Genomic DNA, 15,384 nt, shown 5'->3' on the forward strand with positions numbered 1-15,384 from the left:
GTTTTGAATTGTAAATATGTATAATATTTTGTATAAATTCCCAAATGTTTCTAAGTTTTTTAAATACATTATATTCTTTATTTAATATTATTTTTACTTATTGATTTTTTAATTTAATTTTGTTTTGTTTTTTATTTTAAATGTTATTTTGTTATACTAACCCAATATGGACATAATATTTAGTATGAAATAAAGTATTATTATTATTATTCTTATTATTAAAAACTTCAATTTGTAAAATGACTCTTCGAAGATGCTTTTAAAGACTATGTGAAGAAAGTTATTTTGGATTTTGGTTATGCTCCACTACACCAGAGCCGTGGTTACGTTTCGTGAACGGTTGGCGACGTGACAGGCTGTAACGTAACTGATCTAGGTGTTTTACCACTACGATCAAATAAATTTCATTCGATCCCTGTTGTTATCATAAACACTTGATATAAATCTTTACTTAGACAGGCGGTCTGAAAAAACAAAAAGGTAACTTTTGTTTGGTATCGCCTACAAGAATGATAAAACTTAAAATAACTTTCATATATTAAAAAAAAACTTAATAAACTTTTTAAAAAAAGATAAAGATAAATGAACTGAATTAGGAAGAAAAAATTAAAATAAACTTCTAGGTTTTCGAAAGCTACTTAAGAATACGAATTTATATCTGACATGACATAATGGTTGTTTGGTTATTTCGTTTGCAGATGGAGGCAAAGGTGAAAGAAGAAATAACAGATAAAGATTACAACCAGCCCACGACCACTGAGAGACGGAAATGTAAGTACATATCAAATTTTCCTAACAAATTTCTTACAACAGGACCAATGTATGGAGCCTCATTAAGCATGTTGATGACTGCGACAAGAGAATCGAGTCTTAGATTGACGTAACACAATAATAACATAACAACAGTAAAAAAATAGTGTGTGTGTCAGCTCCGACGCACGACTGGAGTTTACTCCTTCAGATCGACTGTCTAAATAGGCAAAAAAGGCTTACTATTCTAAAGGGGCTGATAGACGTGCGAATTTAAAGTACGCGGTTTTTAAAATCGCGAACTTACTCGGCTCGACGTCAGTGACACACGTGAAGCTTACTCATTCTGTATTGCGATGTCGTCGCCACAAGAACCTTTGCGTTATTTAGGAATTGTATCGTATTACATTAAAAACCAAAATAAAAAGAAAATACGAAATTCGGAAATAATTCATTTCGAGTAACTTCACAATCAAAAGTAACAAAAATTACAAATACCTACACTACAAACGTTGCGCGTCCACGGACTGGCGAAACATAATTATGTTTGCTCGCAAACGAAAAAAAAAAACGACTCCAATCACATCGACCAAAAACACATCGTAGGTAGACGAAAAAACAGTCAAGTAAATACGAATTATTAGATATAACCCAAAAACTACTTATTAGATCGCAATCAAATTTAAATGGAACCACACGACACACACCACGAAAAGGATTAATATATATATCAAATATCAAATATATCAAATAGTAAATAAACGAATCGCATAACCAAATAGGGTTTCGATAGATGGCGTTACAAAAGTGTAACGAGGTCATTGCTGCAGTAGATTTTACTTTTCAATTTTTTTCATACCGGGGGTCTTATATGACAATCGATTCTTAAGAAGTAAACACCAAAATCCTCTTTCTCCAACATTAGCATTACATAAAATCACTATATTAACATTACTTAATATTTGCTGTGTGGTTACGGCAGTAAGAATATAGCCACCCCTTCTCTTCCCGTGGGTGTCGTAAGAGGCGACTATGCGATAATACAGTTCCACTACCACCTTGGAACATAAAAAGCCGACCGATGGCGGGATAACCATCTAACTGCTAGCTTTGAAATACACACCTGCGGTCACCAAGTCGCCTAACCAGCGTGGTGACTATGGGCAAAACAGATGAGTTCATGCCATTTTTGGCGCGAACTTGTAGAGGCCTATGTCCAGTAGTGGATTGTTGGCTGAAGTGTGTGTGTTTGTGTGTGTGAGCGAATATTTCTATATTAATTGGTGCTAGCTGGCACATACGCAACAATTAATTGATTAAAGTCTAATCTGGTAAATTTCAAAGACAATTAAAAAGTGGTTACTGACGACTGAAGATCACACTTAAACAATACTCTCAAGTTTCAAGCAGTGTTGTGTTCCTGTGGTGAGTGAGGTGGCCAGAGCTACTTGGGAGAGTCGGGGTAGGGTCGGCAATCCAATATCAAAATAACAATGGCAATAAGTCCCGTTTAAATGAAAGTATCTTCAAACAAGAAAAAAATTCTCTAAATTCTTTCCATTACGCTCCAGGACAATCTAAATTTCCAGCCGTCAAAGCTCCCACAGTATATGAGAGTTGTAGGTACGTATCAGGTATTATTGTGTAGGCTTGTTTGTGGGAACTCACAAGTGCAAAGCGATCATAATCTAACGATGTCGACGAGCGGCACGGAACGATTCTACGACGTGGATATTGTTTACTTGATGTGTCAGTTTGTTGGGCTATTTAAATAAAGGTTCAATTAAGGACATGTCATAAGTAAGTCCTTCAAAAAGTGTGCTTCAAAAATATATACACCGACAAAATTGGGACACGTTTTTAAGCTTTATAAAATAAGGTTTATACGAATTATTATAAATAAAAGGGACGAATGTTTTAAAATAAATATATAAAATTGGCAATATGTCGTAAATAATAAATAAATAAACGCCTCGAACTCAATGATATCAACTGATTATAAAAGCGATAGCCGAAGGTTGCAAAAAAAGCAAAGTTTAACTAAAAAATAAATTTATTATTACTAAATTATAATTAATTACACGTGACAATTGTTCGATGTGAGAAACAAGAGTGACTTAAAATTAAAGGTCGCTCAGTCGGAGCATCGGGTTGTTTTGGGTTCTTCATGTTGGGTCGTTTCACACGGTGCCCAAGTGCGATGCTCAGGTGCGATGCCCAGGTGGGAAAGTTTCGTAACAAGCTCCGACTAACGATTCGAGACGTGGGAATGTTTCGAAGCAAACTCCGGTCAGCAAATCCTGGCGTAGAGCGTTTCGTAACAAACTCAACAATATCAACTAACTCATAACTGTACACACTTGTATACAATATGTCCACGACAAATATCTATATGGCCAATACAAATGTGTGTCAGGTTGTGACCGCTGCGCCAACGCGTCGTTAAAATTAATGAAACTAAGTCACAATTGTTCACTAAGAAAAACCAGTACCATATTACACTCCCTTGTATTTTAGAATTTGTCCCAAAATACCACCCTGGTCGAACCAGACAAAACGAACCAACTCACTACCTCTTTAGTTATCTTTAGATCCGCGTGCCAACATTCTATAAGAGCTGTTATTTGCTTTTAGCTATCTATCCAACGAGTAACTGAACATACTTTCGCACGCGACTCGACACTTGAAACTTATTTACGAACTGATTACGATTCTTATCTTAGCATGACAGTATGATATCATCATTCGTGTTAATGTCTTGGAAAACTTTTTAATAAAGTCAGTGGCTCGGTTAATATATTAATATCTCTTTTCTATCCCTACTGCATCAGATTTTTTGTAACTACATAAATGAAATGAATCGCTAAATACGTTGCTAGTTTTCTAATACTTTGAAAACCTTTGGAAATTTTCTAAAATAACTAACAGCGTGGTTGATTATGTTCCAACCCTTGTCCTCAATAATCACTAAACATTAGTCATAGACGCCAATAGAAAGACTCTTTAAATCTGCTGAAGTATAGATTTCCAAAGTTTTCGTTCTTCAAGGCAAAATTTTAAATTGGTATTGGCATCAATAGTAATAAAATTACAGATAGGATTCTAAAAATAATTTGGCTATGGGGGTCGAAGGTATCAGTTTTGGAAATGGGGTCTCTTACCCAAAATAGTTTCGGAATCCACGTGTTAAATAACATTTATGATATATCTAAGATTTTATTTTTGCGTTACCCACACATTAGGAATTCTAAACATTTTTGTTTTCGCTTAAACCGAATATAAAAATCATCATATCAAAAATTTCGATCTAGCGGGTACATCGTTCCATAGCTTAGTTGGCTAGAGCGCCGACACGGTCAGTCGGAGACGCGGGTTCGAACCCCGCTGATATAATTATAATATATTTATATAAGATATATAATATAATCATATTTAGATGATATAATTAATTAATTTCCTACGTGGCATTTACATCAATTGTCAAACACAGTGCACATCACATAATTTTCTTTTTAATTTGTAAAATGACAGTATAAGAGTTTTCGTGATGACTATTTGAATACAACTAATTTTTATTTTCGTTTTTTTTTTGTTTTGTTTTTTTTACTTTTTTTAAAAATGTAAAATGGTTCTGGCGCGAGATATCTTGATGAAGACTATCACAACGCTGGTAATCCAGCCAAAACTCCTCCTACAATTTGCTTGCGGAATTCGCTACATTAGATTTTTATGGTGTGTTAATATTATGAAGGTGCTTTCTTTTTCAATGCTGTTGAAGTTATGAACTACAAAATGTTAAATCAGTGTAAAAAAGAAACAATTTAATTTGTCTTATAATCTGAATGAATCGCAACGCGAGCGAAGCCAAATGATTGGCTATGTATTTTTCGTATTGGGGTTTTATAACATTTAAGCGGCTTCCATTCAGATCCTGCGTTTTGAATGAAATTTCTATTCAAATGTTAGGAAAACAGAGGCTGCGGCAGATGCACGTCTTCCCAGGACGTCGCGAGGGGAACGTGGGATTTGATCGCTCTTGAGGCTATAAAAATTTCATTTCCACTTTTGTTTATTTTTGACGCGAATTTTTTTTCATGTTGCTTTTTAAATTGGTGACATTTATAAAAAATAAAATAAAAACGCCTTTTAAAGAACGTCTGTGTCATCTGATGTCGAATGAAACACACGTACGTTCCGCCTGATGGTAAAAGGATACCATCGCTTATGGACGCCAGCAACACCAGGAGCGTTGACAGCGCGTTGCCGACCCTAACTCGTTTCCCACCCCTGTAGGTCTAACTAACTCAACACAGGAACGCAACCCTACTTACCAGAAGTATTGATTGAGGCTTTATTCTTCTGTAAGGTTGAGAGATACCTCCCAGTTACGTTGTCATAAATTTTGACTATAAATTTCTTGATATAACTATATTTAAAAAAAACCGTGTGGTGTCGCGGGACACCAGATAGGAATGAAGTTCCTGATTATAAAATATTAATTTCAAGTCCTATTCGAGGTAGAAAGAAAATAATTATATGGGTATACATTTTTTATTATGGTTTTTTATCGATAAAATAATAAAAAAAAAACTACTTTACAAAATTATCTTAACACCTTCATTTCATTTGTACAATGATTGATATAAATATATAATAACTATCGAATGATATAATAATAGCAAACTGCAATAATAAAAACAGTTACCACGTAGACTAAACATTAGACACTCGCTTCAGCCTGTAATATCCCACTACTGGGCATAGGCCTCTTTCCCCATGTAGAAGAAGGATCAGAGCTTAATCCACCACGCTGCTTCAATGCGGGTTGGCGGATATATTCCCAACTAATGAGTAACGATCGCTATCAGGTGTACATGATAACAACCGGGACCGACGGCTTAACGTGCTCTCCGAGGCACGGTGGGGAGACCCACAAGGACTGCATAAACACCCAGACCACGACAAACACCTGTATGGCCAATACAAATGTTTGTCATGTGCGGGGATCAAACCGGCAACCGCCAGCGCAATAGGTACAATTCATGGCTGTAACCATTGCGCCAACGCGGCGTCATTAGACACTCATACATGACTATACATAAAAATCTTACGCTTTTTTTAACGTTTCAGACATATTTCGCCAGCTAAGGTACCCCTCTGTATCGCCAATAAGGAACTTTGTTCCAAAACAGAACAATAATAGTGCACAGTATAAAGATATAATTTAGCGTTTTGTTATTATTTGGGTTTTTACAAAAATTTTGACAATGAAACAGTGATGACTTTCCTGATCATATGATAAACAAATAACATATTCTATGTAAAAACAGCTAATGATATACATTCATAAATCGTGCCAACATCACAATAATAACAGACAATCATACTAATCGATTCGAGGCGTTTCGAGAGTAAACAGAATAAATAATTTATCGTGTGAACGGACGACTGGCGAACTTTGGTATCATTGGAAAATTTACCTTACTGTGACGTAATATAGTTCAGAATTAATTTAAACGAAGCCTTCTTTGGGATTTAGTTTTTACGCTAGCGATTAAGTATGTATTTGGTTGTTTTGATTTATAATTTTTTGAAGTAACCTACTTTGGCGCACACATTTTTTCGTAGGTAGTAAGTTAGGCTGATCCGTCACGTTCTGAGATGAAAGGCTTGATCGGGTGAACTCGGGACCGCCGAGTGTACCCGAGCGAGAAAGATACAGACAGTTGCTCTTCGCTGCTGAACGGTGAACTCGGGACTTATTTCGATTGCTAATAAAGTTGTCACTTCTGCCGAACGGAAATCACATACTCTAAGTTTTTTTTCTATAACCCAGTTCTCTATTATTTCTGGATTGTAAAATTTGAGACACATTAGATAACCTCACAGTCACAATGTTAGTTACCATACTCCTCCGAAAAGGCTAGACCGATTTTATGAAATTTTGTGTGCATATCAGGTAGGTCTGAGAATTGGCCAACATCTATTTTTCATAACCCTAACATAACATATATGGCAAAACAACATTTACGGGGTCAGCTAGTATAAGATATAAATTAATAGATTTTACTATTATAGCCTGCAGTAATACTGTGCCTAAGCTACAAATATTTAATTCCTCCATAGCAAACATAGGTTGCAGACAAACCTAAAACCCTATTTTATGGAAAATCTTATAAAAATCAGTGAGTTTCCACTTTAGCTCGTAAATACATAATGTGAACCGCCTACAAGCGCAGACATAGAATTATCGGCCCCAATCAGGCGTCGATGTCAGTTATTTACTTGAATATTTAATGCACTTGACTTACAGAGTAGTTTTAAGTTATAATTTTTAACCGATTTCAAAAAAAGGAGTAGGTACTCAATTCGACTGTTTTTTTTGTAATGTATGTTATTATGTATTTATGTATGTCCTCAGAACTTATTACTGGGTGGAGCAATTTTGATTAAAAAAATTTAATCGAAAAATGGTGGGTGTTATTGGTCTCATTTAGAGTTATCACTAATATTGCTTATTTACTTGACTTTTTTTTGTATTATAACTATTCACTTGGTCTTATCTTGTAGTTATCTTGTAGTGTAATGTAAATTTGATCGAGATCCGATCACTATATCACTAGTCTATCATAAGTACTTTGAATAAAATTTAGTATGAATATTTGCAAAATATACTGATAAAAGTGAAGATAATGGACAATAGAAAATACTGATAAAAGTATAAAATAAGTAATATTCACATTCTGTTGAGCTTCTCATCGATTATTTTAAGCTAAGCCCTAGATCACAAATCGACGGTAGTTTCACAATAAATATTTTTTATTAGATAACGCTAAATTGACGATAAGAAACCTAATGGAATAATTTTATTTATTTTTTATTTTGACTTTCTTATAAATGTGTCCAGAAATTTCCACAAATCGATTGTCTATTCGTTTGTAAAACCTCAAGACACAGTTCGTATCCGTCCACATATAAGCAAAGCAGTGTTAAAGCGATTGTATTGATATATGGCGCTGTACAGCTGAGAGTGCTTCACGAGGAGGGCCCTCAGCAAGTGACTACTAATCATTCTGACATCAGCAATCACTGCACTGGACACCTCGGCTTTCTGGGTAACTGGCATTATTACTATTTTTTATTAAATTGGTTAATTTTTTAGTTTTATTCGTAGCAACGCAGGTATTTAAAATGGTGTTTTGTTTGTTAACATTACAAAGCTGAAAAGTTTGTTGGTTTTACGCGCTAATCTCTAGAACCAATTCAGGTTCCAATTAAAAATTATTTTCGTGCTAGATAGCCCATTTACTGCGGAAGGCTATAGGCTATATATTCCTCAACGCATGTAAAACCGCGGGGCTAGTATTATAAAAGATTTTTAAAATTTTATGCTCACTAGAACAGTGCAATAAGTTTTATGTATGATTATAATACCTTTTGACCAAAATGCAGAGTCAACCGCTTTGATTCTGGGGTTGTAGGTTCCACTCCCGCTCAGTGCACTCGTGTTGATATAAATATTTTTTTTTTATCTCTTCGGAATGTATAGAAATCTGTCAGTGTAATATAGGGAGAATATATCCACCAACCTGCAGTAGAGCAGCGTGGTGGATGAAGCTTTGTCCTACATGGAGAAAGAGGTGTATTAGAAATATGACAAACCCTTGTGTTTGAACACGTCGGGGTCACCACTTTAGTGGAAAATGTATTATTTTTATAAAAATATAAAAACAAAATAAGGTTTGATATAAACATAAAATAAAAAGGTTGTATACACATATATATAAAATTCTCGTGACACCATGTTAGTTACAATACTCCTCTGAAACAGCTGGGCCAATTTTCATAGGGGTAGATCTGAGAATCGGCCAACGTCCATTTTTTATACCCCTAAGTTAAGCTAAGGGGCGGGGAGGATTAAGAGGGTTAATAACATATACGGCAAAACAACGTTTGCGTGGTCAGCTAGTATATACTTGCGCCACAGAGGCCTAATATACCCAGCTGGTTACAATACAGGTTGAATCAATAAAGATCAGCGACCAAAAATCTCTATTAAAACAAACTGTAAATAGCCGGAAACCAGGTCGATAAAATGTATTTCTCGATACATCTAAGGAGTGTTTCACAGTTTCACGATTTTCCTTGTAATTGCGGAGATGAAAGGCCTCGGGCGAGGTGTCGCCTGCCACGCGCACCACTTGATAACGAGTAGTGATGTTACACTGCGTTAATAACTTATCGATAAAGTTTTTATCGATAGTATATGTATTGTGAGTCTCCAGATCCAATTACCACAGCGCAACGGCACCAGTGCAAGTCAGTCTGGTCAATCCGGGCGGAACAACTTTTGCGACTTCGACTCAGTCGGTTACACTGATCAACGTACCGAAACACGAAACCGCTTGACGGTACGACTTTGTTCAGTGGCTGGTCGCGAGCCGTCGGCCAGAGCCTACCACCAGTATGTCACCTGATTAGCACCACCCGGGGACAACTTGTAGGGTTTCGTAACGGGGTATACACCTACGGACGAGGGCGACTCAGTCCCCAAGACTATGTGTATATGTCAATATCTATCTTTATATAAATAAGTATTTATTTATTTAATATCTTGCTATAGTTATAAAAATATAAAAAAGTGTATCTTTACATATCTTGTATTATTTCTACTGCAAAAGTAGTGGTTGGATTTCTTTCGGCAATTTTAGAAAAGGAACAAAAGCAGAAGAATTGAGTCATTAGCATATATTTCCAACGCACCAATTTTAAAGTATAATTAGAGCCTCGATTACAGTCTGTAGTCTGTCCCACAGCTGGGAATAGGCCTCTTTCTCCATGTGGGTAAAGGGGCTTAATCCACCACGTTCCTTCACTGCGGGTTGGCGGGTAGTAATTTAAGGAAATGGTTATTTCAACCTTTTTTTATAGCAAATATTGAAAAATATTATAATCGTACAATTTATAAACTAAAGATTATTTTTGTTTATAATATTTTTTTAAAGTGTGTCAAATAATAATTACCTTTTTGAAAATCATGTATGTACTATATTTGGAACGAAAATTTTACTTAGAATAACCAACAAAAATCTCAACAGCTACTTTATTTAAAAATTATCACTGTAACTATAAATTTAAACTAATTTCCTTCACGAAAGCCATCGTTACTTGATAATGTATAATTTGACCGTTACTTATTTAGTAATTTAATAGTTGGATAACCAACAGCACAAATACCCTAGAAATAGTTCTGAAATAGTTAGCTAATCAGAGGTCTTCACGTACACGACTGAAGTGAAATTTACGAAAAGTAACTGTCTCTCTTTCTATCGTCACTAACTTATATCTCCCTTTCCGCTTCCGTTCGCCTCGCCCGATCACACTTTTCGTAATGCTCTCGTCACGCATTCACTAGCTTACTCCCCAAGTCAAACGTGCGTAAAGAATTTTTACTTCAAAAACTAGAACCTAAATAACACATGTCGTGCGAACAAAATAATTGCACATCGAGATGTTAAGATATAAATTTACTAATTGATCCATGTTATCGACTATCGTCATATCGATACCGCGCACATCACTAGTCTGCAGTGGAAAGCTGTCGCTCGCACGCGGGTACACTCGGCGCACCACTAGCACCGAACTTTTATTTATTCTGTCACTTGCACGCTTGCTTTTTTCAGCGTTATATTGCCTTGCTCTACATATTTACTTGTTTTTGATGTTATTATACATTAATGATTACAGCATTTATCGGATCGAAAATTACATTATATGTATTTATTTTTGTATTCAGTATTAATAAAAATATATCTAATTAAATATATTCCGATTCAAAACTTTTTGAATTTCGTTCTATAATTGATTCTAAACCAAAAATGTAATTCTATCAGCCGCCTTGTTCATTTTTCATGTTTTGTATAGAAAATACAAATGTTTGTCTTAATCTAGATATTTGCATTTGTAAGACAACTTATTTTAATGATTATTTTTACTCACTTCTGTTTTAAGATATTTAAATATTTGTTGTAAACAAAATTAAACTGTCAAGCTCTCGTCACGAATTCCTGTTAAAAATTTCATTCGAAATACCATCTGTCGATGATTTCCAATATTCCGGAGTATTTCAGTACAAAAAAAAATTCTTTTACTTCTTTTTTCGACATTTTTTTTTTAAATCAACAGCAAAACGAATGAACAATTTGAACGATTCATCGCTCGAGCCTTTGAAGTGTCCTTTTAAGAAATTATCGTAATAGCTTATGTACACTTTTGTACATTTTATTTGTGATAAAACTATAACTGGTTCAATTCTGTACGCTTCAACCTGTAATATCCCACCACTGGGCATAGGCCTCTTTCCCCATGTAGGAAAAGGATCAGAGCTTAATCTACCACGCTGCTCCAATGCGAGTTGGCTGATATTTTCCCCACTATGAGTAACGGTCGCTATCAGGTGTACATGATAACAACCGGGACCGACGGCTTAGCATGCTCTCTGAGGCACGGGTTTTTGAGGACATCCTATAATCCACATTTTTCGTCTGCTTTTACGACTGTTTATATCTTTAAGCGTCAAGTTATCATAGATAAATAAATTCCAATAAGAATTTCTTGATAATATGAGTCTACATTATAAACTTCATACTAGAAACTTTGGTCCAGTTTCAGAATGAAAAATTAATATATGGAATTGTGAACAAAGTCGCGAGTCTAGATTGTATATTATTATTTATATTCATTAATAATGAGTGTAAAAATTACTCAATTTAGATTTAAACTTAAAATCGTAAGCGGCGCTTGTCTATGCGCTCGCACGTAACTTATCATCGCGCCTGAGGGTCGCTTTCGATTTAGGACGCGGCCACTGAACTAGCGATTTATATTCTATTACTAGCTGACTCGGCAGACGTTGTTTTGCCGCTAAACGCTATTTAAAAATAAGGGGTTGGTGGTAGATGGGTGAAAATTTAGGGTTGTATGTATTTTTCAACGCCAAATCATAATAAAATAAAAAATAAATAATTTATCTAAATTAAAAAAAATGTGGGTGGACTACCCTTAACATTTAGGGGGATGAAAAATAGATGTTGTTCGATTCTCAGACCTACCCAATATGCACACAAAATTTGATGAGAATCGGTCAAGCCCTTTCGGAGGAGTTTAACTACAAACACCGCGACACGAGAATGTTATATATTAGATAAAAACAATTAGAACTTTTACCGACATATTTTTTCTATACTACTTCTATTAAAGGTTGTCTGGAAGAGATCGCTATAAGCGATAAGACCGCCATACATGATTTGTTTTTGTATCTAATCGTTCTAAAATGTATCTTCTTTTTTGTGTGCGATAAAGCTTAATAAAATAAAATAAAAAAACATTATATTCACTGTATATTTGTACCATGTCAAAATTGATACCAATGAATACTTTATTTATTAAATATGCTTCAAAACACTTAATTCGTCACTTTACAAATTAAAAGTTGTGTTTATTGTAATAAATTAATAAAAGTAAAGCACGGATTCTAAGTGTATTTTCGTCGTCAATGTTGGTACACTATACTAACCTATCTTCTATCTTTACTAAGAAATAGATGGCGGTTTTTTGTTCGATTATACGGCGAAACCACTGAACCGATCGGAATAATACTTATACCATAAGATGTAGCGTGTTTCGGAGAAGGTTTTAGTATATGATATGTTGGTGAGTACTTATCATGTAAAAAAACATGAACGGACAGAGGTCGCTAGTAATCCTATAAAAGAACAGGATTTTTATATAACATTCTATTTAATTATTTACCTTATATTAAAATTCAAATTAAATTAAATATAAAAGGCCTTTATTTAAATAGGTTTTAGAAGCATTTTTGGCACTTCTTACTTCTCACTGAACTGGTGTATTTTAAGTGTGTAAGTATTGTTGTATTAAATAATTTCAGTAAATATAGAGTAAGCATCGTTTCGCGATATAGATTCTGGGACAAATTGGCTAGAAACTTCACAGATATGTACACATTTAAAATTTGTTTATTAAATCATAATACACTCAGTAATTGTGCATGAGCACTCAGTTATATGCTGTATATGCCTCTCTTCCCATGGGTGTCGTAAGAGGCGACTAAGGGATAACACACTTTCACTACCAACTTCGAACTTAACAAGCCGGCTGATGGCGGGATGACCATCCAACTGCTAGCTCTCAAATACACAGGCTGAAGACGGGCAGCAGCGACTTCGGTGCGACAAAGCCAGCCCTGCGGTCACCAATCCACCTGCCCAGCGTGGTGACTATGGGCAAAACACATGAGTTTGCGTCATTTTTGGTGCGAAATTGTTGAGACCTATCCAGTCCAGTAGCGGACTGAAATAGGCTGTAGTGATGATGATGATCATGATTTTTTTGCATAACCGCTAATAATACTGTTTTCAAGCAGTATTGTGTTCCTGTTGGAAAGTAAGGTGACCAGAGCTCCTGGGAAGGGAATATCCTGCTTAAAATCTGGAGCAGTCTAACTGGCCATCTAAATAATACTGTTTGCAAGCAGTGCTGTGTTCCTGTGGTGAGTAAGGTGCTCCTGGGGTATTGGGGGTAGGGCGACAACGCGCTTGCGATGCTTCTGGTGTTGCAGGCGTCTATAAGCTACGGTAATCTCTTACCATCAGGTGAGCCGTACGCTTGTTTCCCGACCTAGTGATATAAAAAAAATACCGAGGGCTTTATATGAAATTCATTAGGAGTGAACTTGGCTAAGATCTAGATTAGGTAAAACCGAATTTCGGGACCGTGGGGGGATGGGGGGGAGAGGGTGGGAAACGCTACCCCTGGTACCACTGTCACACCTCGGAACCCCATGGTTATGGAGATATCCATGGTTAAAGTTTTGAGGTTAGAAGAAGAATTTCGAAAGTTAGAGGAACGCTTGGCTCCGGCGCTACGGGAAGTGCAGCCCTTGCGTGCGAAAGCACGCTCACTCATGCTCCGTACAAAAAAAACCGAATTATGGGGTTTTTGGGTGTGGAGGGTGGAGGGTGTAGGGGAATCTATACAAGGTAACACTGTCATACCTCAAAACCCCATGGTTATGGAGATATCTATGGTTAAAGTTTTGAGGTTAGAAGAAGAATTTAAAGCTATTATAATACCTTTGAGCTCGTAGTGTTTGCATTGTGTGTCAAATCGACACTTTTAAACAAAATAACGCGTCAGACATAATATTCTAATAAAATTAGTAACATTGCGTGCTAGAATATAGGTTTATAAATTCGAAAAATACCCAAAACCGAATCGGAGCACCCCACTGTCCACGTGGTCTTGGTCTGTCCTACCCCTAGAGTGTTTTTTTTGTGCCGCGGAGGCGCGAAGGGAGGGCAGCCCTCGCCCGCCGTGTCCCACGGTCCCGAAATTCGGTTTTACCTAATCTAAAGCTTTACCGTGAACTTCAACAAACTAGGATGATTGCGTTGAAAATGGGAAACTTATGTAAAAGTTAAGATAGTTTAAACTTCATGTAATATTCTTGTGCTATTCTTTCTTCATGTGATATTTGGGGTCGCTAGTATTTCATAAAAACATGCAGGTATTCACATTATCCTCTCCATTACTCCTTTCACACTCCAATCAATTCGATTAATTTCAATTAGATACACTAATCTTTCCTACATTTAACTCCCACTTACTCCATTTCATATTATTACCTAGCAGCACATTTGTAGCTCCGTCGGTGTTGCTAGTATTTGTATGCCTTTCATTGAATAATTGAAAAGCAATAATTTTGTTTTTGTTATTTATAGTCGTAGTCACTGGTTTGTTGTCAATATTTATAGGCTGACCCATATGACTATACCAAAAACCAAGAAAAATAAACTTCATTAGAATTTTATCCAATTTTGTATATACATAAATAAAATCGATGGTCGTGTGTCCGGAGTGTCTGTCGGTATAAACAGCGGCCGACATGCATCGACACGAAATGTTTGCACAGGCGTGCTGGATAGTGTGGTCACTGAACAAGCGGGGCCACTCTTGCTGGGGTTACTAAAATGTCTTGAAAATTGGGGGCATTAAATGAGCGATTTATACAATACTTTATAAAATTAATAAACACTAGTTATAAAACGCATGTAACACAAAACAAAGATGGATATAACCATTTCGGAATAAATGAAATAAATAAACACTTGACACTCAACGGTAGCCGTTTCTTCTGTGTTGGTGGCCAGAAACACAATCACACAAGCACAAACGCCCAGACCACGGCAAACATCTGTAGGCAAAATACAAATATTTGCCATGAGTGGAGATCAAATCTGCGACCACTAGCGTAATAGCCAGTGTTATAGGCCCGTGACCGCTGAGCTAACGCGTCGTCATATAATTAATATTTGTATGGAATATGTTCAAAGGCTAATAGAATGTCTTTGTAAAATGGCGGTTTAAAAACGTGCTTAAAACCTATTTGAATAAAGATTTCGTTATTTCAATTTATTTTATTGTTATTGCAGCTACCACTTCAGGAAAGGAAAGACGATCTCCCGAGGTGGATGAAACCAGGACGTCCCCCACTCCAGGGCCTCCGAGTCCACAAAATAATGGAACCACAGGTAATTTTCTCTTTACAAAGTT

General features: G+C 35.9%; 1 protein-coding gene across 1 annotated transcript in view; it reads left to right on the top strand.

Moving 5' to 3' along the window:
• Nucleotides 1-698: 698 nt before the first annotated feature.
• Nucleotides 699-15,384, top strand: part of LOC123665586 (protein CBFA2T1) — a 36,771-nt gene continuing 22,085 nt past the window's right edge. Inside the window, exons 1-2 of the mRNA XM_045599871.1 lie at nt 699-771; nt 15,264-15,362. Of these exons, the coding sequence (XP_045455827.1) occupies nt 699-771; nt 15,264-15,362 (172 nt within the window). The remainder of the gene's footprint in view (nt 772-15,263; nt 15,363-15,384) is intronic.

This window comes from Melitaea cinxia, chromosome 24 (assembly GCF_905220565.1).
Source record: "Melitaea cinxia chromosome 24, ilMelCinx1.1, whole genome shotgun sequence".
Taxonomy (NCBI): Eukaryota; Metazoa; Arthropoda; class Insecta; order Lepidoptera; family Nymphalidae; genus Melitaea; species Melitaea cinxia.